Source organism: Microtus oregoni, unplaced genomic scaffold (assembly GCF_018167655.1).
Source record: "Microtus oregoni isolate MIOR12 unplaced genomic scaffold, Mior012 000017F_ref0000208, whole genome shotgun sequence".
Taxonomy (NCBI): Eukaryota; Metazoa; Chordata; class Mammalia; order Rodentia; family Cricetidae; genus Microtus; species Microtus oregoni.
This window is the reverse complement of record NW_024543076.1, coordinates 558,089-571,831: the sequence shown is the minus strand read 5'-3', so window position 1 is coordinate 571,831 and position 13,743 is coordinate 558,089. Positions and strand designations below refer to the sequence as shown.

Genomic DNA, 13,743 nt, shown 5'->3' with positions numbered 1-13,743 from the left:
TTTTAACATGTTTCCCACTACTGTTTTTTTCTTTTCTTTCTTTCTTTTTTTTTTTTTTTTGCCGTTACTGTTTCCAGAATCCTTTGCTGCTTCCAATAGAGAACTGTGCGAGGAAGAGAAAGAGTTCGTTCATTTTCCAGTGTGTGAGGGGACCTCGCAGCCGGAACCTTCGTGTTCAGCCGTCAGAATCACAGCCAATAAGAACTACAGGAGCAAAACCACTCAGGAAGGCGCTTTAAAGAAGATGCACGAGGAGGAGCACCACCAGCAGATGTCCATCCTCCAGCTGCAGCTGATCCAGATGAACGAGGTGCACGTGGCCAAAATCCAGCAGATAGAGCGCGAGTGTGAGATGGCGGAGGAGGAGCACAGGATCAAGATGGAAGTCCTCAACAAGAAGAAGATGTACTGGGAAAGGAAACTACAAACTTTTACCAAGGAGTGGCCCGTTTCCTCATTTAACCGGCCCTTTCCCAATTCACCCTAAGACTGGGGGATGGCTCCCTTGTAGTTAACGTGTGTTGGCAAGGCAAGTTTGGGATGGGACTTTGGCGGTCGGTAGCCTGTAACAGGGCTATGCCTAGGAGAATTAGAGTGGTAGTAGTCAGTTATTTAAGAAATCATTCAGGTAAACAGCTGCGTCCCATGTACCCCTCATGTGGCCAAGAAGCTGGTCCAGTCTCTGAAGATCACCACTATGCGTGCTAGAACTCACTGAACGTCACGTTTCTTAATTAGAATTCGTAGAAGAACCATGTGTGAGTGCTGTATTTTCTTTTCTTTCTTTATCTTTATCTTTTTTTTTTTTAACGAAACGCAAGTGTGATGAAAAAGGAGTTTGGCTGGTGATTTTTTCTTTATTTTTTAGTTTGTGTTTTCAGCTGACAGTGGAGCTTTTGCGCCCAGATTGCTGGGCGCTCCCCCCCCCCACTGTTGAGGCTGCCCTGCGTGGCTGTTTCCCCACCTTTTGGGTTCACTCTCCGAGTGAGGATGTCCGGGAAGCCCCGCCTTTGGAAGGGCATTTCCTAACAGGGCTCACAACTGCCTTTTAAGGCTTTTCCCAGAGAGGCTTTCCAAGGAGTGTCTCCCACAGTGGTGGCTTTAGTAGAAGTAGGGATAGAACAACGTTGAGGGATTAATGTTCAGTTAGGTTCCTACATCCTGTTTGTTTTATTAAAAACGTCTTAAAATGTTACAGTACCACTGTGTATGTTTTTAAAGGTGCTGCCAGCCCAGCCCAGCCCCTCCCTCCACCCCGACTTTTTACTACTGAGTGAATGGTTGCGCATGAGTCGTTGCCCTGACTTTCGTCTCTGGCCTCCTTAGGAAAGGGCCTGCTCTCGCTGCGTTCATCAAGGCCTTAGCTGATGGTGATGCTGTGTTGCTGGGGTTGCACATCAGCCAGGATTAGGCTTTGTAAGGATCTGTTACCAACATGTTTGGAGATATGGATGGATAAATGGTGTTTTGATTGAGCTGTGAGGTTTCTGCTGTAGCCTAATGTTAAAAAAAAATAAGCAGAATGATCCTTTAGCTCCTTTAGATTGGGGCCGTGGTAGCTGGAAGTCGCAGAGTGACGCTTCAGTGCCCAGGCAGGTGAGCGTTTTCTGTGTTGAGTGGGGGGTGGTAGTGGTCAGGACTGGTGTTGTTAAGTGTGGCTCTGTGTGAGGGTGCTGTGCGACTCTGGCCAACTCCCTGAAACTTTGACCTGGTGCTTCCTGTCCACAGAACAAGGGAGTTTAGCTATATCATGTGTGGAGCCGGTTTCAGCTCTTTAGCCATGGTGTGGCTTGTGCCACCCTGTGTGCATACGGCTGACATCATGGCAGCCTGGAGGGCGTGGGTCTACACAGGGCTGTCTCCAGATGTGGCCAAGCTTTGGAACTTGGGGCCTGTAAGGATTTGTGAGGTTCTCCCAGACTCACAATCTGTGCACTGCATATAACGTAAGCAGGTATCAATTTTGTACATTGAATCTATTTTAAATATTTTAGAGGAATTAGTCCATTATTTTAGATATATCCTGAAACGAGGGACTAGAAGTAGGATCCTTTCATGAGGGTTTTCTGTTCTTAGTTTTTATTAAATGGATCCTTCAGAGAATGAAGGGTTTTAAAGTCTCGAGTTCAGATGGTGTGTGGAGGATAGGAATCGACTCCCTGTGTCCCCCTTCAGGATCAGGACAGGGATGGAAAGGTCTAAACACAGATGTAAGATGAAGAGGGTTGCCTTTGCTTCACCTACTGATCTATCAAAACATCTTATTAAGATACACATCCCAGAGTGAGGCGTGAGATTCTTCCTGCTCTTTGTGTAAGTCCCAGGTTATTCCTGATCTGATGGTCTGCTCAGCACATTTCTGAATGACCAGACTTAAAGGGACCTCCGGAAGCTTTGCATCTTTTGCATTCAGTGATGTGGTGGTTATGCTTTTCTAAGAATTTATGACTTAAACTCACAAACAGCAGCATAGATTAACAAAAAACTTCCCCACACCATAGGGCATTTTAATTGGACTATAAAAGCACTGAACTAATTCCTGACTGAACAAATGCAGGATAATTACGCCGGAGCCCAAAGCCCCTTGCTGTACTGCTAATGGTATTTATGAGTTTGCAGTAGTGGTCTGCAATATTTGACTATGTGCTCGAAACAATATTTTATAATTAATTAGCCCCACTGGGTCTCCCTTCCAGAGGTTCTGAGTCAGTTGACAATGGGTGGGGCCTGATATTCAGTATTTTTGGAACCTTTATAGGTGATTATGATGCATCGTTGAGATTGAGAACCCCTTTGTGCAGAGTTCACGATTATATATCTGTTGGTTCTTAATCCCACAAAGCCATGATGAAGTCAGGAAATGATGCTCAGAGAACCCATCTGGCACCAGGCCTGTAGCTAGTGAATAGCAAAAGAGAACTTCAGGCAGGATCTCTTGGTTCTGAAACACACAGCCCCACCTGCTCTCTGTACCCTTTCTCTCGCAGCTGTATCAAGGATTTGTTTTATGACGAGACTTGGATAATGTTACAGAGTGCTTGCTGAAGCATCTTCATTCATGAGCAAACACAGCACATCCCAATTCATTTTGCTTTTAAGCCCGTCATTACCCGAGGTGGAAATGTAATAATCATTTCTTGACAGGGATTGTGGGACAGATACATATGAGAAAATATTAAGAGATGGTTGAACATCACGGACGTTGGGAGGGAGGGCTGGTACCCAGCGCACTGTGGACTTAACTGGTACACATCGTCAAATGCTTTTTCAGATAACGGAAAACGAAGGACAGCGAGGAAAGGAGTCATAGAAGGGTGGTGTTTGAATTGAGGCTTCCGAGCTGACATTTTGGCAGGTGATTTGGAATGCGGAGCACATCACTCAGTGCCACGTAGATGGGAGAGGGAAGAGTGAGGGAGAGGGGGATTTTTCAGATTAGATCAGAGCTGTGCACCAGGAGGGAAACTAGAAGATGGACCTGAGAGGAGAGGAGACTGAAGTTGGGGCTTACAAGCAGGAGGGCTTGGCTTTGGTTAGGTGAGGTGTCAGGACCAGGAGGAGGTGGGGAAATGGAGACCAGAGTGAAGGATAGAGGCAGACTTGGTGATGGTTTTTGTTAGGAGTGGGAGATGTTCAGAGCTAGACTCATGAGGGAATACTAGTGAGTGACACGAAGGGACGATGCATATGTCCTCTAGGACATACGGCTTGTCGTAGAGGAGCCTAGGTACAAACACTGGCACTTGTTCTCAGGTCCTTGGCTGTCATATCTCTGCCGTGACTTTTCTCCTCTTTATCCTTGTTCCTTCCACCTGGTCCTTGGTCACCCGACTCATTTGGCACTGCCTCTGTCACCAATATCCCCATTGCCACTAAAGGCCCCTCATTTGATATCTCTTACAGCAGGTTTTTTGTTTGTTTTTTGTGGTGGCCTCCAGTTTTTCTCTAGATAGTTGGCACCCACCAATTTGAGGTGTTTTGCTTATTTTGTTTCATTTTGTTTTTTATGTCCCATGTTGAATAGAGAAATCCTGGCTGGAAAAGGTTGGTGACCTCCATGTATTAATATCACACTTCTTTTTTTAAAAAAAAAAAATCAAAGATGGCATCCTACCCAGTGGGTCCACAATTTAGGACTGTTTCAAGGGCTTTGCCAGGACAATCTCTAAGAGTATTTTCTTTTGTTTCACTTCCGAAGAGACTGGGAGGCAGAGATGACACAGTAGGAGAGTACATTTGAGTTGTCAACAGTCTCTGCCGTGTCAGGTCAATTACATCAGCACTTGGTTTAGGCCAGAGGAAAGGAATGATTGTGCCTCCTGGGAATGTCACAAGGACCTGATAATTATATTTGGCAAAGCTATGAGGAGTGGCTCTGTAATGTCATTGCTGAGAATTGCCCTTTTAGTGGCATTTCTGGATGCCTGAGCTTTTCAGGGGGATGGCACTTCATTTCTGCGTGCTGTCCTTCCTGTGGGGCTCTTCCCAAGCGATCCTCCTACTCCTCCCTGCCCTTGCTTCCTTATCTGTTTGTATTTTCTCCTCTCCCCTCCCCAACCCCGTTTCTCCAGCCCCTTCTGCCCCCACCACAGCTTCCACCCTCCCAGGCTTCAGGTGGAAGGTATAAGGATGCTTGTCCCTGGGATGCTTGGAGGATGGCTCGTTCAGCCCCTGAGGCAGCCTTGGTCCATGTTTCTGTGACTTGCTTCCATGCTACAGTTGCTACCTTTTGTGTTCGTGGGACTCAAAAGTCATGGGAAAGGTGACCAGGAACCTGTGACAGCAGCAGATGCTTTCCCAATTGTGCCATATTATTATGCTCTTCAACAGAGTTTACTAATCTCTGCCTCAGTTTCTCCATCCGTGAAAGTGATGTAATACTTATCTACCTCCCTTGGATGTTGTGAAGATTAGTATGTGTTGGTAAAGCACTTTTGAAATAAAGAATGATGACAAGCGTTTGACATTACTCTTGTCGTGGATGCCTTACTGTTGAGAGTGCTGGGCTTCCAGGCGTGGGCCGCCATGCCCAGCTTAGGCAGAGCTAAGGAGAGAACTCAAGCCTTCTTACCTAATAGACAAGTACTCTACCAACTGAGGTACATTCGCAGCCCCATGATTATTTTCATATGAAAAATTTCAAGATTGCATTTCTTTAAATAGTCCTTTGGTACATTTAGAGTGAGATTCAATTTATAGAAATGCGATTTATGCATACTTTTAAAGAACACAGCTGTTGACTCTCCATTACTCAATACAATTACAGGCTTACAATCTGGTTATTACCCCAACAGTGTAGTCTACTGCCATTAGATGGGAAATGTTTGTGTGCTACCAGAGATCAAACCCGGAGCCTCACACATGCTAGGCAAGTACTCCACCGCAGATCCACATCCCAGCCCTACAGGGACATGTGGATCTGCTGTCCTGTGGCCTCCCGAACCTCAGGCTGAAGGGCTTGTAACTACCCAGGGCAGAAGTACAAGAAGCCACGCACAACTGCAGAACAGTCCATGTTCTGTTTGTTACTTCTGCTGTCCTTGGCCTGTGCATTTGACATGGCTGAGCACACAGCAAAGAGGGAGCAGTAGGTCCTTCCTCAGAAGGTGAAGGGAGGAGATAAATATTTTTGAACAATAGTTCAACCTGTCATAGTATTACAACGAGGAAGGGTGCTCACTAGACACCAAGGACTCAGGATTATGTCATAAACCAAGGAACAGAAAATCTAGTTGGAAACTGCATTTCCCACCCACCTCTAGCGAAGCACTTCCCTTCTCTGTCTTTCAGTTTTTCAGAGCAAAGGGACTGACATTGTAGTAACAATACCATGTATTTCACTTATGACGCAGACCCCTTGGCTGATGATGGGATCCTATTCAGAAGGACTCATGGAAAGTAGAAGCTGTCCCAAGTTTAAAGTGCCACGGGCACGGGGCTGCTGTCCAACATTGTTAGCCTAGGGAAAGATCCCCAGTATAGCTCCTGTAGAGTAACAGCCGCCTTTGCAACATCACGAAGTAAAAACAACCGTAATTGGAGGCTGAAGAAATGGCTCAGTAGTTAAGAGCGTGTCCTTGTCCTGAGCCCACCTTGTCCTGAGCCAGTTCTCAGCACAACCCTGATGTTGGCTTTTACCACCCCCTGTAACTCCACCCTCTTCTGACCTCCTCGGTATGTTGACTTACATCCGCATACCCAACCACAGACGCATACACACAGACATAATTTTAAAAGTAAATTAGAAGAAAAGAAGTTGAAGTATTGTCATGTCCTGTCTGTATATTTAGAAAAGTCCCTGACACAGAGTAAACTGTAAACCTTAGCGTATGTTTCCGAAGGTGGATGGTTTTTACATGGAGATTCAAAGCTTTGAACCCAAGGGTTCTGGGTCTAGGCGTCACACTTTTAAGGATCCTAATACACAGAATTCCTACTTTGGGCTTCAGTTCAAATATTTAGCTTTGCAAAGAGCATTTACCTCCCGGGTATTTGGTAATCACCTATAAATTCCTACTCATGATTGCAGTAGCGTTATAGAAGACACTTGGATGGAACAGCCCTGCAGACTGTAAAATCAAAACTAAAAACGAACAAACCAAAAACCCTACACCACAGTTTTGATTGTGTGTGTTCCAAGAGACAATAGTTCTCACCCACAGTGACACCTCATCTTGATTCTTCCCAGCCTCCTCACCCAGGGACACACTGAACACTATTATCATTCTGTTTCACAGCCGGGCTTGGTGACATCACTCCTGGTGACCCCTCTCCCTAGAGTGCTCCCAGCCTCCCTGCACCCCCTATCACCTGTGCTGCTAAAAGGTTGCCAGCTCTTCAAGGTCAACTGAACACCAGGACACCCTCCTGGAACCTGGGCTCCTGTCTCACCTTCCCCAACAGCTCATCTTGTGACTGTGAGCAGGAAAGAGACTAAGTGTCTCTTTCCTCTTACCAAGGTCCTTGTTGGTAAAATAAAGAGTATCGAGAAGAGGATGTCTGACTCTCATCCCTGTGCTCTGATTAGCTTAATTCTGAAGTTAACGAATCTTTTCAATTTAGTGCATGCAACCCAAATTTCCACTTTAGCGTTCTCCTTAAAAGACAGCGTACACATAAATGGAATTTAAATATTGCATCCAGGTGACTCAGTCCCGAGGCTGAAAGTACCATTTGTTAATGTTGTCGATACTAGGATAATGATTGTTCTTAAACTGTTTATAACACAACCTAAATATTCAATATAAGCATTTCTATACCAGGCTTTCTTGGACTTCCAGTCCCCAAATCATGACAGAGTTATTACTAATTATGAATGCCCAGCCTTAGCTTAGGCTTGTTTTTGGCTAGTTTTTTTTTTAAAACTTAACCCATTTTTATTAATCTGTGTGCTGCCCCGAGGCTCATTTACCATATCTACATACTATTCATTCTGCTTCCCTGCTTCCTCTGTGTCTGTCTGACTGGCTAGCCACCAGCTGATTGGGCCCTGGAGGGCTGGTTCCCAGTTTACCAACTGGCTCCCCTTTTCTGTCTGCCAGTCGCACCTACCCCTCCTCTGCCTAGCTATTGGATGTTCAGCTTTTTATTAGGCCAGTCAGGTGCTTTAGGCAGACAAGGTGAAACAGCAACACACACCTTTACATAGTTAAACAAATGCAACATAAGTAAACGCAACACGTCTTTACACAGTCACACAAACATTTAATTACAAAGCATATTTCTGTATTCTAGGATCAAAGGAGTTGTTGCTTCCCCAAATGCAATTTTCTCAATGAAATCTGAATAATTACTCTTTGTTTTAAAGACCTAACTCTAGATTTTATAGAGTTCTTCTATTTATAAACTCTATTCTCAGGCAATGATAGGCCAAGAATTGTAGATTTTTGTATATCTAAAAAGATTCCTAAGGGCTAGGAGATGATTCAGCTGGTAAAGCGTTTGTGTCGAAAGCATGAGGACCTGAGCGAGTCTTTCCAGAATCCACACAAAAGCATAAGGACCTGAGCGAGTCTCTCCAGAATCCACACGAAAGCTTGAGGAACCGAGTGTGTCTCTCCAGAATCCACACAAAAGCATAAGGACCTGAGTGTGTCTCTCCAGAATCCACACGAAAGCATGAGGAACCGAGTGTGTCTCTCCAGAATCCACACAATAGCATAAGGACCTGAGTGTGTCTCTCTAGAATCCACACGAAAGCTTGAGGAACCGAGTGTGTCTCTCCAGAATCCACACAAAAGCATAAGGACCTGAGTGTGTCTCTCCAGAATCCACACGAAAGCATGAGGAACCGAGTGTGTCTCTCCAGAATCCACACGATAGCGTAGGACCTGAGTGTGTCTCTCCAGAATCCACACGAAAGCTTGAGGAACCGAGTGTGTCTCTCCAGAATCCACACAAAAGCATAAGGACATGAGTGTGTCTCTCCAGAATCTGCACCAAAAGCTGGGTGTGGCCACACACACCTGAAACCCAACTTCTGTTAGTTACTTTTTAATTACTGTGATAAAACACCACAAACAAGGCAGCTTCTAGAAGAGTTTATTTGGATTTGTGGTTCCAGGGGTTAGAGCCCACGATAGCAGAGTGGAGGCAGCAAGCAGGAGTGGTAGCTAGAGCTGAAACTGAAGTCTTACATCTTGAACCACAAGCAGGAAGCAGAGAGAAGAAACTAGAAATGGCAACCTATCTTTAAGTTTTCAAAGGCTGCCGCTGTGACATGCTTCCTTCGATAACGTCACACCCCTAAGTCTCCCCAAACAGCACCACTAACTAGCGACCATGCATTCAAATGGCCAAGGCTATGGAGGGTGCATTTCTCATTCAATCACTTTGCCAGTGCTTAAGGGGTGGAGGCTGGTTCCTGCTCACTGCTCACTGGCAGTCATTCTAGCTGAACTGAACATGCCAGTTTCATACTCTAGTCTCTCTCTCTCTCTCTCTCTCTCTCTCTCTCTCTCTCTCTCTCACACACACACACACACACACACACACACACACACACACACTATTTTAAAAAGTGGATAGGCAGTTGGTCTTGGGTTGCATAGGAAATCAGAGTCAGCAGCCAGGAGGAAGAAGCCAATAAGCATCATCCATCCTTAGCCCACCCCCCCACTTCAGTTTCTTCCTGCCTTTGGTTCCTGCATCAGCTTTTGTTCATGATGAATCACGGTTGGCATGTGTTAGCCAAATTAACCTTTTCCTCTTTAAAAAAGGTGCTTTTGGTCATGGTGTTTTATCACAGCAACAGAAAGCAAACTAGGATATATGTGTATACACACACATGCACACACACACACAAGCACACACATGAGTGAATACACCATACACATACAAACACACACACACATGCACACACTACATGTGCAAACACAAGCACGTAGTCACACACAGTTCCCACTAGTTGACTTTGGTAGCTGACATTTTCTAAAAAACTAGGGAAGAGAGAAGAGTGTTAGCATTCAAGGAACACCTTTTGTAGGTGGTGGTCATGTTCTATATGATTTCATTTACTGCCTCAAATAACCTGCAGGCGTACATAATTTCATCCATATTTTGTAGATAAGTAAATGAAGCTTGGAGAGAGTGAGTGATTTGTCCAAAACCTTGTATCAAAAGCTTTGGTGATGGGTAGTGCTCATGGGTGTGAATGAACGATAGTTTGTGTCATTGAACTATAAACTTAAGGCAAATGTCATGCTTCAATGCAATTAAAAAAAAAAGAGAAAAGAAAAGAAGAAAAAATCACATACCTAGTGAAGAGCTCAACTCAATGTCCAGCTCAAGCCAGAATGCTTCGTCTGCTGTGTGTATGGTTCAGGGGAAAACCACTACAATTGCTTAGCTCTGTTTATTAACCTACGTTTAAGAGATCTGATGACACAGGAGTCAGAAGCACAGAGGAGCAAAGAGTCAAGTGAGGTGAAAAGTGTCAGCGGCAGCAAAGGTGGCGAGCTGAGGACAGTGACCAAGTCAAAAAAGTGGCCAATTAGCTTTGCCTTTAGATCTGTGTTCGCCATTAAAGTGCACGAGAAACCCCTGGACATCTTATTATAAAAGCATGTTTGATTGAGCGAGTCAGATTTTGCATTCCTAATAAACTCCCGGGTGATGATGCTGGCCATGGAGCAACTGTTGAGTAGCACGGACTTAGGCAAGAGTAACTTCCCTCTCCATGTGGGTTTCAGACCGCTCGCGCTGCCCTAGAATCTGGGGGTTGAGAGGCTTCAATGAATCTAGATGTGTGCTCCATCCCAGGTCTGCTGAATCAGGATCTCTGAGGACCACACTGGAGTCAGGAAGTTTAAAAAGCTTTCGTGTTATTGCAGTAACGTTTGAGAACTGCCGCTAACAGGTCATCACCATGCTGTGCAGGCTCCGTCACTCCGTGTGCTGCACAGGCTGCACAATTCCATCTTAGAAGGGCTTTTTATAAGCTCTGTGCACTTGGCAGGCAAGGAAATGGACACCTCCAATCTTGATGTGTTGGAACCCAAAGTTTTCCAATTTCAGGAAATTTTTGTTTTTAATGTGTGGCTATTTACCCACTTTACCAAATCTTTTCTTGGTTTTTCGAGATGGGGTTTCACTGTAGCTTTGGTTCCTGTCCTGGAAATAGCTCTTGTAGACCAGGCTGGCCTCGAACTCACAGAGATCCGCCTGCCTCTGCCCCCCGAGTGCTGGGATTAAAGGCGTGCGCCACCACCACCTGGCTCCTCTTCACAAAAGCTTTACATGTATTCCTATACAAAATTAGAATACCTCTTAGGTCTAAAGAGCTCTGCAGAGTAGCTTCTTGCCACGATGCCTTAGGAGATTTCAATCTAATTCAGCACAGTAAACTGCGAGATTTATGCTTAATAAGCATAAAGCTATCCAAAGTCAGAGCCGAAAGAAAATCTTTGGTGGAGTAACTAAGAAATAGCCTGCTTTGGATAGTAATTGTTTCTTCTCCCCTCACATCCTCCTCTTCCTCCTCCTTTTGTTCTCTGTAGCTAGAGTGTTTGGGACACTAGGACACTCTACCTAAAGGTACTTCAGCAATATGTACTCGGCGTAAGAATATTATCCCATGACCACAGTGCCATCACACATGACGACAATCCCACCCTACATGACTACAATCCCATTATCACGCCTTGAAAAGTTAACATTAAATCGATAAATCACTTGATATGTAACCTACATCCAAATTTCTTCAGCTATCCTAATGTTTCCCACTGCTGTTTATTTTCTCAGGTCCGATCAAGGCTGATTGCACTTGATCATCATTGATCATCACCCTTTTTGTTTTATATAATCTGGAACAAGCTTTTCTCTTTCTCTTGGTTTTAATGACAAAGCTTTCTTTTCCAGCCCTAGTTTTGTAAAGCACTCCACATTCTGGGTCTATTACAATCCTCCTTATTAGATTTTGGTCAAAATTCTTTGGCAAGAGGACCACACAGATAAATGCCATGCCCTTGTCACTGCATCTCCAGGAGAGGTGTATTGGCAGATGGTCCCACCATTGGTGATGCTAATTTGATCACTCAGTGAAGTCAGTGTCTGCCAGACCAATTGTAGAATTTCATTCTTTCACTCGTGGTTGGTGTTACCTGTTGGATGATACTTTAAGACTCTGAATATCCCTTTTCCTCATAACCTTTTGCCTAATGGTTTTAGTTTCTTGATGTTTCTCTTTTGAGTTAATATTTTATCAATTCTTTGAGTTTCAGGCAGTGAATTTTTATTATATCCACCCCTTCCCCCAACTCCTCCCATATCTGCTCTCATCTTCCCACTGCTCAGCTGTGAGTTTTCTTTTTCATTTCTCTTTCCACTGAGTTCTGTGTATGTGGGCCAACCACTCTTGAGGGGGGCCTACCCTGGAGTGTGGGCAACCTACTGGAGGGAGGTTACTGCGAGAAAACTGACTCTCCCACTCACCGAAGCTATCAAATAGCTTCTCAGCTAGGGATGGGGCCATGCGCCTGCCTCCCTCACCCATGCTGTGATTTAATCTGTTTTGGGAATATCTTACCCAAATCAGTTATTTCACTGAGGATTAAAAAAATGATCATGGAGTCAGTCAGCCCTGACCATGCCCTGACCATTTTTCAGCATTCATGTAGAATGGAGTTATGCTAGATTTGATAAAAATCTAAATTAAGGGACCTAGTACCATTGACTATACCGACAGAAAACAAAAGATCTACTCCCTGCCTCAGTTTCTCTCCCCCTCCCCTATTTTTTATTTTAAGGTCAAGACTCATGTAGCTCATGCTGGACTCAAACTCACTATGTAACTGAAAATGAATTGAATTCCTGATTTTCTGCCTTTATCTCCCAAATGCTGGGATTACAGGCATGTGCCACCATTGGTTGGCTTGCTTCATGTCTCTGCTGGAGGCAAGGAACACGGGGGTAGAGTCCCTCTGCCCCACACTGTGCTAAGAAATGCCCACCTGAGAGAAGATGACTCCCAGTTACCTTTTCCTTAGCATCTTGCCCTAGACTGTGTCTCTGGACGCTATTGATTGTCCCTGAGTGCTGTTGGGATATTATATGCTTCTCACCCATAACCAGCAATGACCACTGCACTGTGTTTCCACTCTTCAAATCTGACTCAGAATTTCTGTGTAGCAGAAGAGTGGGGTAGGTAGCAATCTGGTGGGGAGGGAGGTGCCAGAATATTTGTCTCGAAGTGGTAGCTGTTATATAAAATGCATATTATAGATGAGTTTTTAGAAGTCGCATTTTTATATAAGATGGAGAAATTTGATTGCTCACACTAAAGACATTGATGAAGACTGAGAGATGGAGGCTGGGGGTGGATGGAGATCACAGTGGGGTTCAAGTCATGTGACCACCTCTCTCCTGGGCGGTCCTTACCCCTACTCTGCCCTACTCCCTTTTTTTGTAGGAAAGCACAGAAGTCAGAATCCCCAAACGTCCCTGGCATCTAAACACCCTGTTTATAAGACAGACTGAACCAGCCCCCCATTCTACACACCTTCCAACTTGTGAAAAAGAAGAAGGTGCCCATATGCACTTTGAAGTCCACTTTTCTCTTAAGGATCTCCCGCAATTGATGGCCCCTTTTGCTTTGCTGTACGCCTGCCTCTTCTCCTCTCAGTGAATCTCTATCACCATCATGTGGATATTCCACAGCTCTTCCCCTGCCACAGTCATCCCATGCTTGGTTTTCCTCCTGTCACGGTCAAACTGTCTAAATGTTCTCTCTCCATTTCCTACTCCCACTTCCTATTCATGCGACATTGAACTGTAATCTAGATTCTGCCCCCACAGCTTTACCGAGTGGTTCTTGCTGTGTTCCCTGGTGACTTCAAGTGACCGCATCAGTTGGGAAACTGTTCAGTTTTCATATTTGCTTGACCTCTCAGCAGAATTTGACCAGTTGACTACATCCTACTTCTTGACACACACTGGTTCCGTGGTCACCATAACGCTGTTCTTTTCTAATTCTTCTCCTAAGTTTCTGACAGTTCCTATACAGTTTCTTCTCCTTGACTTTCTCAATAGTAGCACAGACCTTCTTATTTTGTATGAAGTTGTTATATCCGTGTTCATGACTCACTTGGACATGCCCAGTGCAAATCTCACTTGCCTGAAGACCTATACATCTAATGGCTACTTGAGTTCTGCATCATTGGTCCCTCAAATTCAATGTGTGCCTAGGATTAAACCCACCATCCCCTCTCCAAACCTGCTTCTCCTCCAGGGCTGGCTGTTTTATCA

General features: G+C 44.8%; 1 protein-coding gene across 4 annotated transcripts in view; it reads left to right on the top strand.

Annotated features, from left to right (window-relative positions):
• The window catches only part of LOC121458309 (tomoregulin-1), a 131,334-nt gene that overhangs the window by 22,667 nt on the left and 94,924 nt on the right, over positions 1 to 13,743 (top strand). For all 4 annotated transcript variants that reach the window (XM_041667508.1, XM_041667507.1, XM_041667510.1 and 1 more), the window contains exon 3: positions 78 to 4,957. In XM_041667508.1, coding sequence (XP_041523442.1) covers positions 78 to 487 — 410 coding nt within the window. In that variant the 3' untranslated portion in view covers positions 488 to 4,957. Of the gene's footprint in view, positions 1 to 77 lie in introns of those variants that run through there.